Genomic DNA, 19,474 nt, shown 5'->3' with positions numbered 1-19,474 from the left:
GGATGGTCACGTTGCTCAACGCCCTGTGAGCCTGGGAAGGCTAAAAATGGACGAAATGGCGGATACTAAACCTTCCACTGGTTTTCCACCAGTCGTGACACTCCCAGCAAGGCAGATGACGTCCTCACGACCTTATCCTGGCTCCACCAACCAGGCAAGTTCTTTCGTACATGGAGTGGATAGTTAGCCGCAATTTTGTGACAATGGCTCTCAGCACACGCCAAAACTGGCAGATTGTTGGAAATTGTAATACAGTGGTACAGTGACTGCCCAAAAGTGAGGGGCTAAGGATTCCCGTACCTAGTACTGAGGGAACCAATTGAATGAGTTGATTGAAGAACTATCTTGGGAGATCGCTATTGAGAGCGTCTCATAGGCTAAGAGGCTAGTATGCATGTTACAACGGACCAGTTCTAATTATAAGGAACTGGTGTTGTTACCGTTCGTGGATGCCTTACGCCTGTGGCACCTATCTTAGCATCCACGCCTATACCTGTGTATCTAGCCTTCTATCTTAGCTTCCCTCTTATTCTCCTTCAGCTATTAGTTTCGTTCGAACCGCTAATACTTCATTGCATCGTATGCTACGCTGTACATTGATCTGAGAGTATCTGAGCATCCTCGCAGCTCTAGTTGCTGTTGAGAATACTGGAGGTGCGGGCGCGTCGCGCGAAATCGCGTGGGTGGACGGAGATTCATCGGCCCGACAGTAGGCAGGTTAGGCAGTTTGGGCATGCCCATGAATGGGCGGGTTTGCCAATGAGCATGCCCGTGGGTCTGCACAGGTCTAGGTAAACCAGCCCTTTACCCATATAAGGGAGGGTATCAAAGCGATACCCATAATCCTCAATATATAGGTTGCGGGTAGGTCCCTATATAACCCGCAGGTATTCTGCAGTTTAGTCACATGCTATGTTCAAATAGCAGTCACCTCAGGCGGCATACTGAGATGACTGTTATGGGAGAACTGAAACTTTACCTTGTTCCGGACTAGCCTGTCACCTACTCCCTACCCCTGCACACCCCTTTGATTAGTGCTCGCTCCTCCGCACACTGATGAGATTTGAGAGTTCCACGACCTGGAATCGGTCATTCTGGAGAAATGTAGTATTGTATGGAAAATGGTATCAATCTGCTCAATTTAGAATACCGTAGGAAACTTATTTAACAACAGATTACGATGACAAAGCACATTACTAAGCAATGCCAAGCAATGGAGTGGTGAAATCGACTAGTAACGGTACACTCAGTCGCAATAGAGAGTGGAGTACTCCGTACTGTAGCTAATAGCTTACTTTCGCCCTCCGAGTCATGCAAGCCTCTACCCAAGATGGCCCGACTCTCTTATTTTTATTAATCGCCAGTCCACCTCGGCTTATCTTTTTATCGTTACTGCAACACATCCATCCCTTGCAACTGAAATAATTGCCTCTTTCAGGATAATGACTTCAAAGCCCCAATTCGGTATTGCCTGCAAGACATGTCGTCGAAGAGGGCGAAAGTGCGATCGAACCCTGCCCAAGTGCATAAGCTGCCATCGGCGCGGCGTAGAATGCGAGGGTTACGCTCTACGTTGGGTCGGCCTGGCAGCCAGGGGAAGCATGGCCGGTCGGACATACCAGTCCGCTACTGATGACCCCACCCCGCGAAAGGAGCAAGCCTCAGTCGGCTTACTTTCGAAAAATGACGACCCCAACGTCAGACGTGTGCTGCCACAGCGGCTGAACGCCGCCAGGGCCCTGGAGAGAGAGCCTTACGCCGATCAGTACCGCTACTCAGCCAATTCCACTTCAAGCGGCGATGGGACCAATTTACACCTTGTTACCTTACCGCGCCGACCTACATGGACAATGCCCCCCGCCTTACATCCTCCCGATAGTGTGCAGGTCTTGGTCAAATATTGTAAGGAGAATTCTTCTGGTGAAATTTGGCTATCACTCATGGCTTGCAGACGCACGCGAAATAAGCACAGCCTTCTATCTGGGCCATGGCCCTGCGCAAACTCCCTACACGCAGCATATACTACCAATGGCCAAGAACGTCCCCTGCATTCGGTATGCCGTGGGGGCGACGGCGTCTTGCCATATTGGTAACAGATTTCAAGACAACAAGTTGAAAATGCAGAGTCTCCACTTGCGGCTGGAGGCCACGAAGGCGCTCAGACAGCAATTGAGAAATGACATCGAGGAGACAGACATTTCTAGTATTGCCTGTATGGTCTTACTTGCCCAGCTCGATGTACGTGCTCAGATATCTTTTCAAGGATACTCTAACAGATATGACAGCTCTGCTCTGGGGACTGCCTGGAATTTGGAACACACTTAAATGCAGCAAGTGACATTGTGAAGCGGCATGGTTCGGACGGAACTGAGCGTGGCTTTTTCCAACAACGTCTTGCATGGTAACGTCTTTTCTCTGTAGCTGAATCCTATGGAACGCTTACATTTCCTTAGGTTAGATATCATGGGTGCGACGACATCGTCTCGGATGCCGCACTTGAAGCCTGAGCATATCAAAGCCGCCTTGAACAAATTCAAAACACCATCCGGTCGCAAATGGGGATTCGACGTTTTTGACTGCCCTATCGATCTATTTGAGTATATTGCAGAAATTGCCGTATTGCATAGACTGCATATCTCTTCACGAATCTCATCCGATGAAGCCTTGAGAAAAGCCATCGTCCTTGGCAATGCGGCTATGACGTGGAATGGATCTGATACCCTGTCCGGCCAGCGAAGAGACATGATCGAGATCTGGAGACGTGGGGTCTTACTCTATCTCGTTCGCTTATTCCAGCTATCGGGGGAGACATTCGATACTTCAGGTTTACTAGAAGATGTCTTTCGGCGGGCTGAAAGACTATCCTCAGAGAAGAATCGGAAGTTCTCAACGTCATGGCCGTTGTTTCAAGCAGGTTTATGTCTAAATCAGAAATCTCATGATCGGAAACAACGGTTGCGAAAAGAATTCGCAAGCCATTTTGCGACACTTGGATGTTGCAATCCAAAGCTTGCAATAGATGTATTAGAACAGGTTTGGCAGACCGGTAATACGAAGATTCTTGATTCGCAGACGTTACTGTTTTAGTCACAAAGGATCAAAATATGACATGTTGAAAAATACGCCAACTTAGACAAGGTCCGGATCATAGAATATCAATTTATGAAAGATGATAATGATGGATATGGTTTTATATCCCGCATTTGGTCACACTCTAAACTCCATGAGAAGGTTTTGCTTGAAGCTCAAGGACTCGAGAATGCAAGATTAACAGACGCGGATTGCCAGTTCCTTCAACCTGGATAGAAGCGTTTATAGACATCATCGATTTCCTGAAGAATCTTCTCCTTAGTCGACTGTGTTGCCCAGGAGACTGTGACCGCGTTTCGGGATAACATAGAGATTTCCTTGTCGGTAAAGCCAAAGTGTTTTGTGAGCAACAGATTGTGCAGAATCCAAGCGTCGTCCATGAAAGCTGGGTCATCACTGTTGACGGTGATTCTGATCCCTGCATCGAAAAGAAGGCGCATCTTCGGTCCGAGCTCGGCGTAAGTCTGATATCGCATATATGCCCATGGGCAGATGGTCATGCCTATGTCTCGCTTCAGGATCAGATCCACCAGCTCTGGTTTATCGGCAGCGTTGAGGCCATGATCGATTCTATCAGCCCCATTTCCGCCAACCTCGGAAGCGACTTGTCGGATATGCTCGTGGGTATTGTCCTGCCCCACATCGCAATGCATCGTGATCCGGAAGCCATCCCGTCGAGCCAGTGAGAACACCTCCTGAAACAGTAAAGGAGGTCGATGGTATTCGTTTGAATCAAGTCCAATGCCGGTGATCATGTCGCGAAATGGCAGCGCGGCCTTGTAATGACCCATTGCGTCCTCGGTGGACAGATCGCGTAGTAAACACATGATCCATGAAGAACAGACCTTATTATTTTGTCATTTTTGAATCTTCTTTCAATGTAAGAGAGTGCATTACTTACGTCGAGCTCACTCTTGGCTTTTATCTGAGCCTCTTTGAAGCCTCCCATCATAACATCCCAGGCGATACCTCGGCTTGTGTGCCCCTGCGGGTCAAAGAAGACCTCGCAATACCGAACATTCATGGTCGCAACATGCTCGAAGTAGTTCATTGCCAGGTCGAAGTAATCCTGTTTGGTCTTTAATGTATCAAATGCCCCGTAGTATGACTCGAAGAAGTATTCACGCTCCTCATCTTCAGTCTTAGGTTCCGCGCTGTTCATGGCATATCTCAACTCCTCCATACTGTGTAGTTCCGGACTCTTGCCAAATTTGACCTTGAGGCCGTTTCTCTGCGCCAGCTTCCATCTCAGCTCGGGAGTCAGGGTCCCTTCGATATGCACATGAAGCTCGACTTTTGGAATGTCGCGCACAAATTCGTCATTAGCGGCCACAAAGTCTTCTCTGAGCTTCCTGCGGAGCTTCCTGGGAAGCGCGTCGTCGATACCCATGGTAATTTTATTGATCGCTGTTGGGATTTCTGGGTTGTGGTGCTGGTCTTGAATGTTTCAAAATTGGAAACTTTGGTGTGATTTCTAGATGTGCGAGAACATCCGTTTAAATAGTTCACACGAATGCCACCCATGATTTCCCCTTGGAATGCAAATTATAAGACGTATTCTTAGCGGCTTGGAGTAGTGGACGGCTATGTACATTTATTTCCTTGTGACGATGCCTAATGTAGTTAAAATCTCAGTTTCGATAGAAATTTTCCGGGTTTGGCGTCGCCTTTCCGAAACCAGTGAAAATCTCAGCCGCGAGGGGAGAATCATAAAATACATGTTCCCTGTCGTCATTCCTAAACGAGTCAAAATTTCAGTTCTCCACAAAATTAGTGTGGGGTCATCTGAGGCAACCTGCCTCAATGTTGCTTTGACCCCTCGTATTTCTTTTAGTGAATTTTTCAGCTGATTTACATCCCCTCTTTAGTATTTTCTAAGAAGAAAAATCTTGACCCTACCCAGTCGTTCTTTTCATACATACCATGATGGAACTTCTTAATTCAGATCAAGCTATCAAAGTGGCATTAGTCAGCGATGCAAGTGTTGGCAAGGTAAATAATCCTTTTCCAATGATTATTATCAAATATTGACAATCCCGAAGAGTAGCCTCGTATCTCGAATCATTACAGGCTCCTATTTGCCAGTTTGCAGCCCGACTCTATATCATAAATTCGCTCCATGCTCGTACACCCCGGTTCTGTGTTTCCAGTGAATTGGCAGAAGAAATTATGCATAATATACGAGGCACCAAAGACTTTCAGAGCCTCATCTGATGAACACTTATGATAGAATCACTATCTCGTCTCGTTTGATGGTTGGGATATCTTAGGAACTCATAGCACACCCAAAGATCGAGCCGTGTAGCTTAACGACACTGATGCAGCAATCATCATGGTCGATCTAGCACAAAAGTCCAGGTTTGATAATGCTGTTACTCGGTACCGTATATTTTCCCATTTCTTTTACAGCTAGCCTTCTACTGACTTTCACATTTCAGGGGAGATTGTATCAGGCAACCGGAGCCAAGAAAGCTGCCGATTTTTCTTTACGCAGAAAAGACACATCCGGTTGATGAGCAAGATGAAGTAGATCTTGAAGCAATCACTTGGCCGGATGAGATGGGCGTCAGAACTCCGTATATTGATGAACCTCGAACGAGCAGTGAAACTTTGAGGCGGGATCAGTATTATGATCGACCCTTTGATTGGATCCTACAAAGTATTACCGGCGATCCTGATGTGGTATACCTTGCATTATCTGGCTCTTGAATCTTAATACTGAAAGCTCATCTTTTTTAGCACATGAAGAACAACTACCCTTCGGACTATGTCCATAGTCCCTCTTGGCAGGCGGAACTGCGCGAAATCGAACGCCAGGAGGAGGAACATCGAAGACAGAACGGAATTCCCTCTGATGACGATCTGTGATACTCTGTCAGTCTTTTGGTTATGTTCCAGCATGATAAGTTTCGCCGTTGCAACCGGACCCCGGTTTTGCCGCATTCCAGTGGGCTATCTTGACTGGCGATATTCTGATTATGTTGGATAAATTGGTATCAGCGTTGTATCGGGCGTAACTAATCTGCAAAATTCTATGAAACATTTTAGCGATCGAGGGGCGAAGATGTGGGAAACAGGCGCTGGCTGTTCGAGGAAACAATGTTATACGCTACGGATTATCCAGGTTAGCGTTGGTGGAGCGATATGTGACCGGGTAATGCAGATCGGGATTAAGCGTTCGTATTTTAGTCTTGAATTGGGTCGCTTGCTTCCCGAATATCTGATGGATTTTGTTGTCAACCTACCTGTCCCCTCCTGCTATCCTACTGGCCCTCGTTGCACCAACACCACATGAAGTCCAACTCCCATCAATTCTATGACCTCCCGCCGGAGCTCTGGTGTGCAATATTATCGTATTTACCTAATCACGATCTCAAAAGTCTCCGCATTGTGTCGAAACAATCTTGCAAATTCAGTGGAGCTCAGATCGGAGCGAGTGTTTTTGTCGGCAAACCCCTTGAACATCAAGGTTTTTCGTGCGATTGCCGATAATGACCTATTCCGCCCAAGACTTCAGAGATTGTTTCGGATGACGCTCGATTTGCCAGGGGTCCTAGTGCAGAGATTATCCATCCTGAGCGTTGATTATCCTTGCCAATCACGAATGCAAGCGATGAAGAGACACAGGAGTTCTTTGATTCGAGACGACGTCATGATGAACTTCAAGGGCCACCAGACTGGAAGCTTACAAAACGGATGTCGACGATGGGAATAGGGAAGACGAGGTATTTGGAGATCCAGTCTGCCAGTTGAGGGATGGTGGAAATTACAGCGGCCGAAATTGTTCACTCTGATTTAAGGCCGCATGTGTTGACAACATTGAAAATATTGTTATACGGCGACGCAAGCTAAATACGACCAAGGCTTGGCATTAGCAATCCATAACGGAGAAGAAACTGCGCAAGGTTGCACTCTCCTTGTTTGAATCTTGGGCAATCTACCGGAGCTTGCTCCGCAAACAAGCCGATGTTTTAGCTAAAAACTATGGCGAAGAGGCGTTTCTCTACGGACTTGAACGGTTTTCGGTACTGAAAGAGTGACTGTTATCTATGCAACTTACAGTGTTCTGTTTGCTCTGTTATACCAAAGCCCTATGATTTGGGTATTTCTGCAAGGATTTGACTATTCTATACCTCGCGCATAGCCAGTCTCAGCCACTGAGGAGCCAGAGGATATAATCATATTCTCCTGGCAAAGAGGCGATGAGAGACACAGAGAGAAGTACTGCGGATTCTGTTTTGTAAGACGCGCCCTTGTACAACAGAAAAACAATGTGGTGGAACTGGTTCTAGATGCTCAACAACTCTACACTTATAACTGCACGATATTTGATGAACCTTGCGCGGAACATGATAGTCTTTTGACAATGTTGAAGAAACCAGGCTTTCGTCGCCTAGATATCTCTCTGATGTTTGGCGGAAGAGGATCACCCAGTGAGAACTAGAAGATATTTCGCAACGGAAGCCTTCGCGAAACACTAAGCGAAATTTCATGAAGTTCCTCGTGGTTCTGTATCCACTAACTAGAAGTTGATATACATCCATGGGTATATTCGGGTCCGCAAAGTATGGTTGTAGTACTGAAGGGGTCAGTCTGGTGCTTGTTGACGGATTTGATAAACGACGTGAATGGTGAGGTGGGGAGAGCGAGTCGGGCGGCGGCTTGCGCGACGGGTATAAGAAGATATTCAGTCACCGTAGTTATTCCATCTAGCTTGCCCGCGTAGTCTTGAATAGCAGTCACAGTCCGGTCCGGAAGGCCAGGGTCGACAGTCAGATCCAATTCGATGAAGACTTTTCGGTTTGGGTCATTTCGCGATTCTGGATTCTGTAGCCAATGACCGCGGGGCCCTAAGGTACCACCTCACCTCCCAGGGTTCGAGCGGCCAGGAAGAATCGCGAAGAGAGGTGAGCCGGGCGGACCTCACCGACTACGGCAAGCCTGCGTAGGGGAATCGGCATCGGTGACAGCCACTGCAACGAGAGCCTCTCTCGCAGCTGCAAGTGCAAGTGATCTGACGGCTGTTTATCTGAGCCGTCGTCCACACCATCGACTAGAATATAGCAAACGGCCAATTCGATGGATTTTGCCAAGCCATCTGCGGTGGCTGGAAGAGAACCGACTAACTGGCGGGGGCTGACAAGGCTGACCACCTTCCGGATCCCGGGGCAACCGCGCAGTCGATCCTGAAATAGATCACTTCGAAGCACATACCATTCTTGCTTAAGGATGATAAAAAGGACGCTTTGCGGGAATTTTTGTTCACCCAGGCATTTGCAAATGGAGCTAATCTTGGCAGGATCCAGGATGGCCTTGACAGGTGTCTCCGAGCCGGCATCAATCACCAGCATTGGCCGTGTATCTCGAAACAAGCCTCGGACGTTATAGAGTACTTCCTGTCTCAAAGGCTGCACTATAGCCGTTAGTACACTGCATTCAGTTATGTCTCCCCCTTGCAGCAGCTCAAGGCTGGTGGTTATAATCTCCACGTGGACTATGAAACGTCAGGCACAGAGTTCGTGGCCTATCGGGAGAAGAGTCTATACTACCATTTTTATTGTCATCACTCATCACACAAGCTTCAAATGACATCGTGGCTGCGATTTTGGGCTGATAGGCCACGGCGTCTCCATGCTTGAAAATAACACCAGTCAGGTTACCTAGAAGTCAGATCTTAAGAAGGTTTCTCAGCATCGATAATGTGTCGCTACTCCGAACTCCGCATTCCATTCCGAAGTCATCCCGATAAACCTACATCAAGCTAGCACCGATCTTGCTCTCTTACCTATAATTGAAATTTCAATCTTATCAATCCCTGAAGCACCCTCGCACCCAGGCGTTGCAAAACAAAAAGACACCACGCCATGGATGACTCCCTAGAAAAAGTGGAAGCCAAAATTGAGTCGGGGGTTACATCCCCCACGCCAGAGGGCAGTCTGGCATCCGACGAGGAGATTCGCGACTTACGCCATGTATCAGCACCACTTCCCATGCGAGTCTGGCTGGCAGCCACTATAGGAATGGCCGAGCGATTTGCATACTATGGCACGCAAACTCTTTTCCGTTAGTATATTCTTTCCGAGTCTCAGCGCCATGGGCAATGCCTCTGCTGACCAAACACTATCTTAGAAAATTATCTGCAGAATGGACCGCATGACTTAGTCCCTGGAGCAATGGGTCTGGGCAAATCTCGAGCGACCACGGTGAATTTGGCGTTCACCGTGCTGGTGAATATTCTCCCACTACCGACCTCCATCCTCGTCGATGGATGCCTAGGCCGATATAGGGCTCTTCAGATATTCACGGGGTACATGAATGGGTGTCCCATAATCCGATCAGACTCACGTGCCGCATCAGGGCTGACTTTTTTCTTTTTTCTTGCAGCATATATGCCATAGGGTCGGCCATCCTCTTCGCAACCTCATTTCCCTCTGAAATTGTGTCCGGAATCGCAACTCCTGGCTGGGTCGTGGGTGCGATACTTATTTCCATCGGTCTCGGAGGGGTTCAAGCTTCCGTTCAACCATTCATAGGTATGCGCAAATATGTGAAAAACAGATCTTGATACTAATTAGAAAACAGCCGATCAATACACGGAGCACGACATGCGAATCAAAGTCACCAAACGAGGCGAACGGGTTGTGGAAGACCGTGAACTCACAATTAAATACATCTACAACCTCTACTACTGGTATTTAACTATATGCACTATGCAGAGATCAGGAGACTTCAGCTAATTGCAGTGGCCGTCTAGGATGGTGAATGTTGGCTCCTTGGGAAGCATTGCCACAACGCTGATGGAAAAACACATCGGGTTCTGGTCGGCTTATCTGTTAGATCTCTGCGCGGTGGTTATTTGCGTCATTATTGTTCAACTGGCGAAATCCAAATTTGGTAAGCTTTGCAAATATTGCCCATGGAGCTATGTCAATAGGTCTAATAATTCTTGTGCTAGTCCATCCCCCCGTCCAAGGCTCCAAGCTACCTCGTGCTGCTCGATGCTTGTGGTATGCTGCTCGAGGTGGATTCAAGCTCAACGCTGCCTTGCCGCAATACCAACTAGAGAAGCATGGACGAGTGGTCCCCTGGGACACGGAATTTATTGCAGAGCTGCGGAATGCCCTGTTAGCTTTTAAAATCTGGTGCATTGACTAGCTCCTCCCCCACCCAGCCACCAGTTCCATGTTGCGAAGCGTAGAGCTTGGCTAACCCGAACAGCATCGGATGGCCAATATTCTGGGTCTGCATGGGAGAAGGCGCCCAGGTGTCCATCTCGCAAGCGGGACAAATGGAAACCCATGGCATCCCTAACGATCTGATCAAATCCGCAAACCCGATAGCCTATGTGATTTTCGGACTCATCGTTCAGAAACAGCTGTATCCGTTCCTAGAGAAGCGCAAAATTGCCTTTCGTGCGGTGAACCGTATCACACTGGGCTTTTTCATAATGGCGGTGGCCATGGCATACTCGGCTGTGGTACAGGCTATAATATATCATACGGGGCCCTGCTATTCGCACCCCCTTGAGTGTACGGCCTCAGACGGCGGACAGGTCTCTAACCGCATTCATGTGCTATGGCAACTTCCTACATTCGTCATCATTGCACTAGCAGAAGTATTCTGCTGGCCCACAGGATCTGAGTATACGTATTCCCATGCTCCAAAAAGCATGAAGTCGATCCTGCAGGCGTGCTATATTGGGACAGCAGGACTAGGGTACTTGTTAGGCATGGCACTAACACCCCTTGCGAGAGACCCTTTGCTGGTCGTGTTGTGGTCATTAGTTGCCGGGCTGATGTTCATCACAGCCTGCACGTTTCGTGTTGCCTTTCGCAAATACTAGATCAACGAAGAATTCGATAGATACCCATCAAATGAGACTGTACCAGGCTCTTTCAACGATTGGCTTAATTATTGACCTTATAAAGGCCTTGACGGCCGAATTTTCCGGTGAAATGGCGAAAAGACTCCACTGACATGTGCGTTACTGCTCCGTACACATCGAGCCCACCCTTACAGAATGGGTTTACGGGGCCTTTCTTGTTGTGGGATGTGGTGAATTTTGGGCAGCTCTGTCTATACGGTGATTGAGGGTAACTACACTGAAAGTTTGGTAGTTGAAGCGGTTGGAACAAACCATAAATTGGGGAGGAATATAGCTAGATACTATGCCCTGCCTAAGTTTAATTATTATGCAGCACTATGTCAAATACTACTACCCGGTACTTCTTCTAGTACTGGTACAAAATATCGCTTCTTCAGTGTAAATTGGGCTACTGTGCATCTAAGCATTCTATTCACTCGAATGGTACTCACCATTAAATCCGCTGCCGCTTCTGCTAGCTGTATAGATGTGAAATGCACGAGAGTCAAGTCATGGAGAGAAGGCCATTCCGCAATGCCTTATATAGAGATGTATTTCTATTTTTCGTTCTTCCCAATTCTTCAGGTTCACAAGGGAACGCATCTCGACTACAAGCTTTACCATTACTATTTTATGTACATATCGCAGATGAAGGAAGAAATTTCGAGCCATATGCACATGTTGTTATGGAAATCTACGGCTCATTACTACTATGCAGGAGAGGATCATTCTCTGAGGGCCCTGGCTTCGTCTCCGCCGGTTGTTCCCGATACAACACAAAGTGCTGGAAGATAAAGATGAGATCGAATACGAGGGTCAGATTTCCCAATGAAAGTTTGGCGATATTCCCCGTAGTTCCCGACCAGTCCGGCTGCAACGTAGAGTCCAGTACCAGCTGTATCAACGACAGCAAAGCGCCTGTGAGATCGAGCAGAACCGCGAAAATGGAAAACCCTGCGGTGGACTGGCGTAAATAGTTCATGACGGCCTGGGGAGTGTACTTGACGGCTGTTAGGAAGACTTTGATCATGCCGACCACATATACCTTATGTAGCATGAGGGTCAGCACATATCGAACTAATTGGTGATTTGATTGGCCGGATGCCTGCTTACCACGTCAATCCATTCCCACGACGCCGAGACCCAAACGTACAGGATGGCCAAGGCCACCACCCCTATGCAGCCCCCAATGGCCACGAGGGCCGTTGTACTCACTCGTTGTGTCTTGGATCGAAAGTTCCAGAAGCTCGCACAGAAGAAGTGGCTGCCAATCAAACAACAGACCAGGGCACCATGCAGGGCGTAGACGAAATCGTTCCATTGGATGGTCGGTTTGGCGCCCTCGGGATGCCTTTGAGCATACTGGGCTCGCACAACCGGCGAAAAGAGGAAGCACGCATTAAAGACAGTGTATGCGGTCAACCCGAGGATGTTAAGTACCGCAAAGTCGACAGAGAACCCGTCCGTTGAGCGGCGGCGATGATTGTGCAGGACTTGCGGGTAGAAGGACAGCGACCACAGGATGAAATAAGTCCAGCCCAGGATTTGGGATATTGTATGCGTCCATGTGTCATTCAACATTGCTGACGGTGTTGTAAAAATTAAAGGTAGCGGAATAATAGAACTGCGATAAGATGTGCTGAATTATTTGACCTTCGGGGAAGATGTAAGTGAAGCTAAGATAGCTACAATGTAATCGGGCGCGGGCGCGGGCGCGGAATAAGTAATAGTCAGATGCCTGAGCCCTTAGGTGCCTTAATAAAAATGCAGCAAGTTGGAGGGAAAGAGGAATCGTGCGCATTCCCACCTTCGGAATAGACCCGGAGCTCGGAATAAGTGGAGCTCAGCATACCGAAACACCTGGCCCCCACGTTGCGGATGTTGTCATTTGTTACCGCGAGGCGAGGGGCCTGAACTCGTCATCTACATAGTTTAGCCCTGGCTGCAGTAGATCTGCACAGTCATGTTTTCTAGTTCGCTCTTGCGGCTGATCTGCCTGGGAAGGCACTTATCATGGTACTCCCCAGACGACACTTCCCCGTATGGGCCATTGCAATTGAAGTTGTATAGCTTGAATCAAGTAGCTCCACCGACCACACATTCTCACCTTTCAATTCTTCATCATGTTGGAATAACCTGCATCTCAGCGGTTTGAAACTCTTCAACTCCATGCTGGGTCCGTCTAATGCAGCAACCCTTGGGTGAAACAAAATGCTGACATGGTACGCCATAGGGCTTTTCCTGATGCATTGAATAGCTGTGCAGTACCAATCTACACCACTACTGCATTTGCTTTCAATAATGCCGAGCATGGAGTGCGTCTCTTGCATATCAGCGAGTTTGGCAACATATACAGCCGCATAACCAATGTAAGTCAAGTAATGTCGGCCTCGATGATGAAATGCAGCTGGCTGACAAAGCTTCTCGCGTTTATCTTAGCCTACTGTGAGCGTGTTCCAGAACCGCATGGCGGCACTGAAAGGTGGGGTGGCCGCTTGTGCTGTTGCATCTGGAACGGCCGCTGTCTCGATGACCTTGATGGCATTGGCTGGCGTCGGAGACGATATTGTCGCCACGTCAACGGTCCATGGGGGCACGTACCACCAGTTCAAGGTCCTCGCGCCGCAACTGGGGATTGAATGTCGTTTTGTCACTTCAAACGATCCAAAAGACTTCCGGAATTTGATTGATGAAAAGACCATTTACTGCGATCAGTTGTCCTTCGCAAAGCACTGACTTATTTAGCCCTGGTGCAAGAAACGAATCAACCCGAATCAACGTTCTTTGTGTGGACTATTCACCATGCCCTTTACGATGGTCACTCTTTACCCCTAATGCTGGAAGATTTTCCAGCATTGCTGACTTTACCGGCCCAGAGATTTTACTTCCCAGTCGTGATAAATTGCCCGCATCACCTGAAAAAACATCTGATACTCGAACACCTGGCAGTAAATTCCGGACGTCGGACCATAAGAACCACATTATCACGCAGGGGCCATGGCGGACCATGAGCCCACCGAGCCCCCCTAATGGCTCTTCTCGACAAACGAAAGCCAAGTTATGAGAAAATGCCTCCGACCTGGACAATACAAGTCTATATGCGAGTAGTTGTATCGTATCGTATCGTCAAAGTGCTTAAGATTCCACGAGGGAATGTTTGCGATCGACAAATGTTTAGAGAGATTTCTACTTCACTTGGCCAAGAATCTGTTCATTTTATAGCTCAGTCTCTCAGGTACGAGAACCAGGAAGAGCGCGTCTTCCATGAGCGGACCTTGGAACATATCAAGCTTATTCAGTGGCCACAGAGCGAAAATCCGAGCTACAGACTCCTCCCTCAGCCTTGTGGAACAAGTTCGTCCATAAAGTCTCCGTTCGTAGCGATGTCGCAATCAGCGCCATGGAATACCAAGAGCCGCACTCTTGGCAGCTGACAGGGTTGCTGCTTTTTTAATACCTGCATTTCAGCCCAGAACTGCGGTAGGATTATTCCAAGGCTCTTGGCGTGGTGATTCCCTACAAAAAGCGCAATAATAAGGACGCAGGATCACAACTTTCCCTTGGGCCTCTTGGCATGGGCCAGAATCGATGGCGAAACAGGATAGGATGGTCCGATGGCTGCTTGGCACCAGTCCAGAATTATTCAAAAGCGGCAGCTCTCTTCGGAAATTGTAAATTGGATGCTTGGAAGCTCTTCCTCCACTGTGACTTGTTTAGTCCGAATCACCCATTCAACCTTGCATGAAAGAAGACTCACAGGAGCTGTTCCAAATCCACTGTGGCCATCGGCAGCATGGTTCTGGCCAATTATCCGAAGAGGTTGATTCTTTGGATCCGCCCATATGCAAAGAAGATTGTTGGCTTGATTGCTCCTCCTCCGCAAAAGTCCGAAGACGGCCGTGACCAATGGCCCTCCCGGGCAGCTTTCCTTCTCGCTGCGATGGGAGGTTGTGCAGGCCAGGGCAACTTACTAAGATACCCTTCGGTCGTTTACAACAATTATGGTCTGCAGTGGTTTATCCCTTATCTGCTCGCGGTATTCATTGTCGCCATCCCTGCTCTAATCCTCGAAATTTCAATTGGGCAGGCATATCGTGGGGGCACAGTGATTGCATTTAACAATATAAACCACCGGCTGAAGGGTGTCGGCCTTGGTCCGATTTTGGTCAGTTTCATCGTCGTACAGTACTTCACGGTGAATCTCGCCTGGATCATGAATTATTTCCGCAACTCATTTCACAGTCCTCTTCCATGGGAAGGCAGAATAGAAGAATTTTACATGGGCGATGTGGTTTCAAATATTGACCCCGTTCTGGGAAGCTTAACGGCAGGGAATAAGGCTGTTTCAAAGTACACTGTCTATCCAGGTGTGTCGCTCATCGGCGAGACTGTCGGCTGGAGCGCCTTTATATGGTTTTTGATCTGGGTGTCCATTTTTCGCGGAGTTGGCCTAACGGGCCGAGTTGTCTACTGGACGATGGGCCTGCCAATCGTCACCACTATCATCATCGTTGGTCGCTCTTGCTCACTAGATAATGCGCGCGAGGGAATTCGGCTTCTCTGGGCAACATGGAGAAGCGATCAATTAGCGTCAGGGACTGTCTGGCAAACTGCTGTTGGGCAGGTATTTTTTTTCTACGGGCATCGGCTTTGGTTATTTCACGTCCTATGCTTCTTACAACTCTAAGCACTCTAACGCTGTCATGGACGCCATCTTGATCTGTGGAAGTAATGTTCTCTTCGAAAACTTCGCCGCTTTTGCAGTGTTTGGTGTCGTGGGCTATCTTCAGCGGTGGCCAGAGGACGGGGAGAGACTTGGCGCGTTTGTCGTGGGTTTCTTGACGCTACCAGAGGCTGTTCTCCATATGCCTGGCTCTAACTGGTGGGCTATTCTTCTGTTCTTCACACTGGTGGTACTTGGTTTCAGCTCGGCATTCGTGATGCTAGATGCTGCAGCTACACTAGCCGTCGATGCGGGAATGAAACTTTCTCGACCGACGATTGTGACTGTACTGACTGTGGTTTCATTTCTTATGTGCTTACCGTATTGTACCGAATTTGGATTCTATCTACTAGATGGGATTGATCGATGGATCAACAACGTTGCTTTGATATTTGTTGTCTGGTCAGAGCTTGTCGGTGCAACTACAGCCTACCGCTGGCGCGATGTTGTTGATCAAACAGGGCTCATGGCCTTTGCCACCTACAACACTGGATATTTTGGTGCCCAGGTAATCGGTGTCGCTGTTGCACATGGCATCTCAAATCCATCAGCTGGGGCTGGCGCGGGATTTGGGTTTTTTATTGTCTGTTCTATTCTTTCGGTTCTTGTATCCACGACGCCGGGGATCAAAGCTCCCGGTTTCTGGGGTCGAAACTCTATAACCAGTCGACTCTGGTATATGGCCTTATATTCGGTAGGTCCCACTGCTCACCACTTCAATCTCAGATGAACTAACGCATGCAGGGAAACCAATTGAGGCGTGATCTGAATGACGTGGTTGGCGGGAATGGCAACTGGAATATCCCTCGTCTCTGGCCCCCACTACTGCGATATGCCAGTGCGCCTATTTTGGCCATTGTCTTCAGCTTCGCATATCCAGAATTCTACACTCTTCGATATGATCCGATGATGATTGCTGGGTTTATTTTAGCACACCTGTGTCTGCTTTTAATTTTGCTGGGTGTTATTTTACCCCGGTATTACAACATCTTTGTTCCCCGTCACCGAAGAGCCGAGGGCACCGAAGAAACCATCCCGCAGCAGTCCAAACAATTGGGCGATCCGCTCGATCTCAATGCGCTTGGAGTGGACCACACGGTAACAGCAAAGTATACAGTGAGCCACAGCCCCGATAGGTTTAAAAGCTAGTGAATCCGACTGCGGCTCGCAAGCCCTAGAAAATGGAACTAGCCTTACGCGAAACCTTGAAACAGATTTAGTCTCAAATATTTAGTGAAGATGGATGTTTTGAAACTAAAATTATGTATTTTACTATCAAATAGGCCGTTTAGAAAGAGGTATGTTCCATAGGTTATCATCATGTGATGCGAAGCTGCGAGATTGAAACCTTTCCGGAGCAAGGTTCTCCCACTGCATGCAGCTCTCCATTTTTTGATACTCCCACCCCTTCAATTTCCTCATTGCCGATCAGCCTTCCCTTCTGATCTTCCCCTCCTTGCCCTATACCTTTGTGTGCCAGCCACTTTTCGGCTGATTTGAAACTTCTTTCAGACTGCCCTGCTTGATAGATGGTTAAATGGTATTCGTGATTAGGTAATTTTATTTCTGAATTTCGTATGATCCAAAGATTCGGAAAAGCCAAAAACGTGATGTTTGTACCTTGCAAAAGTCATCGTCTTTGTGCCTGCTTCATTCCCTGGCGTTGAGCTCAGCCACGCCCTTTGAGGATATTTTCGGGGAATCTCTTTTTTTTTCAAATGCCGCGTTTGTCTCGCCACGCAAAGCCACATGCATGAGTACCAGGGCTACGTTGCTGCCAAGATCGAATACCGACTTGCCAACCTTTTAGTGCGACAGTCGAGCCCCGGAGATCGCGGCAAGGATAGCGGAGTTATGAAACAATTCGGAATGATGACCACCCATTCAAGCTTGTGTCAATTGATCCAATAATTGAAGTAGGATCGCAGGGCAGTTAGGTTTCTTAAATTTCGGTCCGACGGCGATCGCGGGAACCGGCGGGTCATCATCGGTACATTATCTCCGGTATCTCCAAAGTCGATGACCGACTGGCTTGGCAATGGCTCTTGGCGTCAATCGGTTTACCTGTTTTCGTCCATTCAGTCCACTCAGCAATTTGTAAGGGCTAGGCGGCCAGATTTCATGACGTGAGTGACTTCAATGGATCAAACTGTCGGGGATGGAGTGGGATAAAGTTGATGGGTACCGCTGCGCTACAAATCCCAGCGGTCGCCCATGCACGTCCCTACAAATTGTCTCCAACCCCAGAATAGCAGCTATAGCTTCATCCCAGTATAGGATGAGACGTCCATCTATACGCCGACTTGACGCCCGATCACTCCAATTCTCCGAGAATGGTACATTTCAAATCTCTATCTTCGAGGACTTGCACTTTGCAGAAAGTAAGTATTGAATCGTTCCTGAGCATTCGTCGAGAGTATGCTAAAGTCGATACAGATGCTACTGACGATGCTATGACAAAGCAAGTCATGAGGTCCATTCTCTCCGATGAAGAAGCTCAACTAGTAGTTCTTAATGGAGACCTCATATCTGGAGATGCCATTCAAGGCTCTGGCTCCAGTGACTACGTTCATGAAGTCGTATCACCTTTGGTCGAAATAAACCAGCCTTGGGCTTCAACTTACGGGAATCACGACTGCCAAGACAACTTGGATCCATCAAAGGACATTTTTGATCAAGAAAACCAATATCCAACAAGTTTAACAAGAAGCGATATTTCGGGAACCCAGGCTGGAATCACAAATTATTACCTCATGGTTTACCCCCACGATAACATTAGTGGCCCTCCTGCACTTCTTCTGTGGTTCTTCGATTCTCGTGGTGGGCGTAACGCAACCAAGCGGGACTCCAGCATGACTCCCGGCGTGCGAGAAGATTGGGTTGATGAATCAGTAAGACTATTCTTCTCAATGAAATGTCTACTTAAAGACTAACATACTCCAAGGTGGTGGAATGGTTTGTTCAGAAAAACGCCAATTTAACATCCGAATTTGGCTGTTCCATTCCGTCCCTTGCATTTTACCACATCCCCGCCCATGCGATGTTCGAATACCAGGACAAGGGTGTGAGTAGGAAAAGGACACCTGGGATCAATGGAGAGACGGTAGTATCGCAAGGCTCTGGCGATACTCAATATATCGGCCAAGACTCCAGATTCATGAACGCTCTTCTTAATACCACTGGATTGTTGGCAACATTTAGTGGACATGACCATGAAAACGATTGGTAAATATTACTTCGAACATTCGGTGAATTCCGTAATTGACTAATTTCTTTAGGTGCTTCAAATGGGACAATAACACTGTCGATCAGAATATTACCGGCACGGGCTTGAACATGTGCTATGGCCGACATACGGGATATGGGGGATACAGTGATGTGGCTCGTGGCGCCCGACAAATACTAATCAACCAAACCGATTTGGAAAATCAGGTTCGAACTTGGATTCGGTTAGAAGATGGTTCCATCTCAGCCCCGGTAACATTAAATGCTACCTATGGTCAAGACAGATATGGCCTTACATTCTCGGACAAACGAATCCAGTTTTCCGGGGCCTCATCTCCTTATGATTCTCCATTTTTGTTTTTCTACATTTGGGCCTCATTTTGGTTGTTTACTTTCTGGCAACGGTAGATTTATTCGCGCTAGATTAGAGACACATAGAGGCCCGTTCTTTACGATCGGATTTTATACGGGGCTAACTAAAACTTTATCATCTTCTTCTCTAAACCTTGGAGCTCTCTCTTCTCAAGTGGAAATAGTAACCGGAGGTATTATTGATTTGCGATGAAGGGGAC

General features: G+C 47.8%; 10 protein-coding genes across 10 annotated transcripts; 7 read left to right on the top strand and 3 right to left on the bottom strand.

Moving 5' to 3' along the window:
• Positions 1-1,601: 1,601 nt before the first annotated feature.
• On the top strand, positions 1,602-2,405 carry N7481_006823 (uncharacterized protein; the record flags this gene model as incomplete). The annotated part of the gene is made up of 3 exons (XM_057266042.1): positions 1,602-1,902; positions 1,952-2,238; positions 2,286-2,405. 3 exons carry the CDS (start codon positions 1,602-1,604, stop codon positions 2,403-2,405), a joined length of 708 nt encoding a protein of 235 aa, XP_057123762.1.
• Positions 2,406-3,293: 888 nt separating this feature from the next.
• On the bottom strand, positions 3,294-4,480 carry N7481_006822 (adenosine deaminase family protein; the record flags this gene model as incomplete). Its single annotated transcript, XM_057266041.1, has 2 exons — positions 3,294-3,935; positions 3,992-4,480. The coding sequence occupies 2 exons, from the start codon at positions 4,478-4,480 to the stop codon at positions 3,294-3,296; spliced, it is 1,131 nt and encodes a 376-aa protein (XP_057123761.1).
• A 942-nt stretch (positions 4,481-5,422) lies between these two features.
• Positions 5,423-5,958, top strand: N7481_006821 (uncharacterized protein; the record flags this gene model as incomplete). Its single annotated transcript, XM_057266040.1, has 3 exons — positions 5,423-5,448; positions 5,529-5,772; positions 5,830-5,958. The coding sequence occupies 3 exons, from the start codon at positions 5,423-5,425 to the stop codon at positions 5,956-5,958; spliced, it is 399 nt and encodes a 132-aa protein (XP_057123760.1).
• An 888-nt stretch (positions 5,959-6,846) lies between these two features.
• On the top strand, positions 6,847-7,534 carry N7481_006820 (uncharacterized protein; the record flags this gene model as incomplete). Its single annotated transcript, XM_057266039.1, has 4 exons — positions 6,847-6,897; positions 6,966-7,126; positions 7,153-7,192; positions 7,235-7,534. The coding sequence occupies 4 exons, from the start codon at positions 6,847-6,849 to the stop codon at positions 7,532-7,534; spliced, it is 552 nt and encodes a 183-aa protein (XP_057123759.1).
• Positions 7,535-7,608: 74 nt separating this feature from the next.
• Positions 7,609-8,441, bottom strand: fmpC (ATP-grasp enzyme fsqD; the record flags this gene model as incomplete). The annotated part of the gene is made up of 2 exons (XM_057266038.1): positions 7,609-7,910; positions 7,958-8,441. The coding sequence occupies 2 exons, from the start codon at positions 8,439-8,441 to the stop codon at positions 7,609-7,611; spliced, it is 786 nt and encodes a 261-aa protein (XP_057123758.1).
• Positions 8,442-8,954: 513 nt separating this feature from the next.
• On the top strand, positions 8,955-10,933 carry N7481_006818 (putative PTR family peptide transporter; the record flags this gene model as incomplete). The annotated part of the gene is made up of 7 exons (XM_057266037.1): positions 8,955-9,153; positions 9,220-9,397; positions 9,475-9,623; positions 9,673-9,781; positions 9,845-9,984; positions 10,046-10,232; positions 10,309-10,933. The coding sequence occupies 7 exons, from the start codon at positions 8,955-8,957 to the stop codon at positions 10,931-10,933; spliced, it is 1,587 nt and encodes a 528-aa protein (XP_057123757.1).
• A 715-nt stretch (positions 10,934-11,648) lies between these two features.
• On the bottom strand, positions 11,649-12,535 carry N7481_006817 (putative L-cystine transporter; the record flags this gene model as incomplete). Its single annotated transcript, XM_057266036.1, has 2 exons — positions 11,649-11,999; positions 12,068-12,535. 2 exons carry the CDS (start codon positions 12,533-12,535, stop codon positions 11,649-11,651), a joined length of 819 nt encoding a protein of 272 aa, XP_057123756.1.
• Positions 12,536-13,165: 630 nt separating this feature from the next.
• Positions 13,166-13,690, top strand: N7481_006816 (LolC-2; the record flags this gene model as incomplete). Its single annotated transcript, XM_057266035.1, has 3 exons — positions 13,166-13,176; positions 13,212-13,323; positions 13,394-13,690. The coding sequence occupies 3 exons, from the start codon at positions 13,166-13,168 to the stop codon at positions 13,688-13,690; spliced, it is 420 nt and encodes a 139-aa protein (XP_057123755.1).
• Positions 13,691-14,747: 1,057 nt separating this feature from the next.
• N7481_006815 (sodium:neurotransmitter symporter family protein) lies at positions 14,748-16,826 on the top strand (the record flags this gene model as incomplete). The annotated part of the gene is made up of 3 exons (XM_057266034.1): positions 14,748-15,578; positions 15,643-16,371; positions 16,422-16,826. The coding sequence occupies 3 exons, from the start codon at positions 14,748-14,750 to the stop codon at positions 16,824-16,826; spliced, it is 1,965 nt and encodes a 654-aa protein (XP_057123754.1).
• A 1,009-nt stretch (positions 16,827-17,835) lies between these two features.
• On the top strand, positions 17,836-19,310 carry N7481_006814 (metallophosphoesterase family protein; the record flags this gene model as incomplete). Its single annotated transcript, XM_057266033.1, has 4 exons — positions 17,836-18,058; positions 18,114-18,568; positions 18,622-18,902; positions 18,956-19,310. The coding sequence occupies 4 exons, from the start codon at positions 17,836-17,838 to the stop codon at positions 19,308-19,310; spliced, it is 1,314 nt and encodes a 437-aa protein (XP_057123753.1).
• Between the last annotated feature and the right edge of the window lie 164 nt (positions 19,311-19,474).

Source organism: Penicillium waksmanii (assembly GCF_028829765.1).
Source record: "Penicillium waksmanii strain IBT 27052 chromosome Unknown utg000005l:1.0-5232799.0:1.0-5237142.0, whole genome shotgun sequence".
In the NCBI taxonomy this organism is placed as follows: Eukaryota; Fungi; Ascomycota; class Eurotiomycetes; order Eurotiales; family Aspergillaceae; genus Penicillium; species Penicillium waksmanii.
The sequence above is the reverse complement of the archived record's forward strand: the minus strand, read 5'-3'. Positions and strand labels throughout refer to the sequence as shown.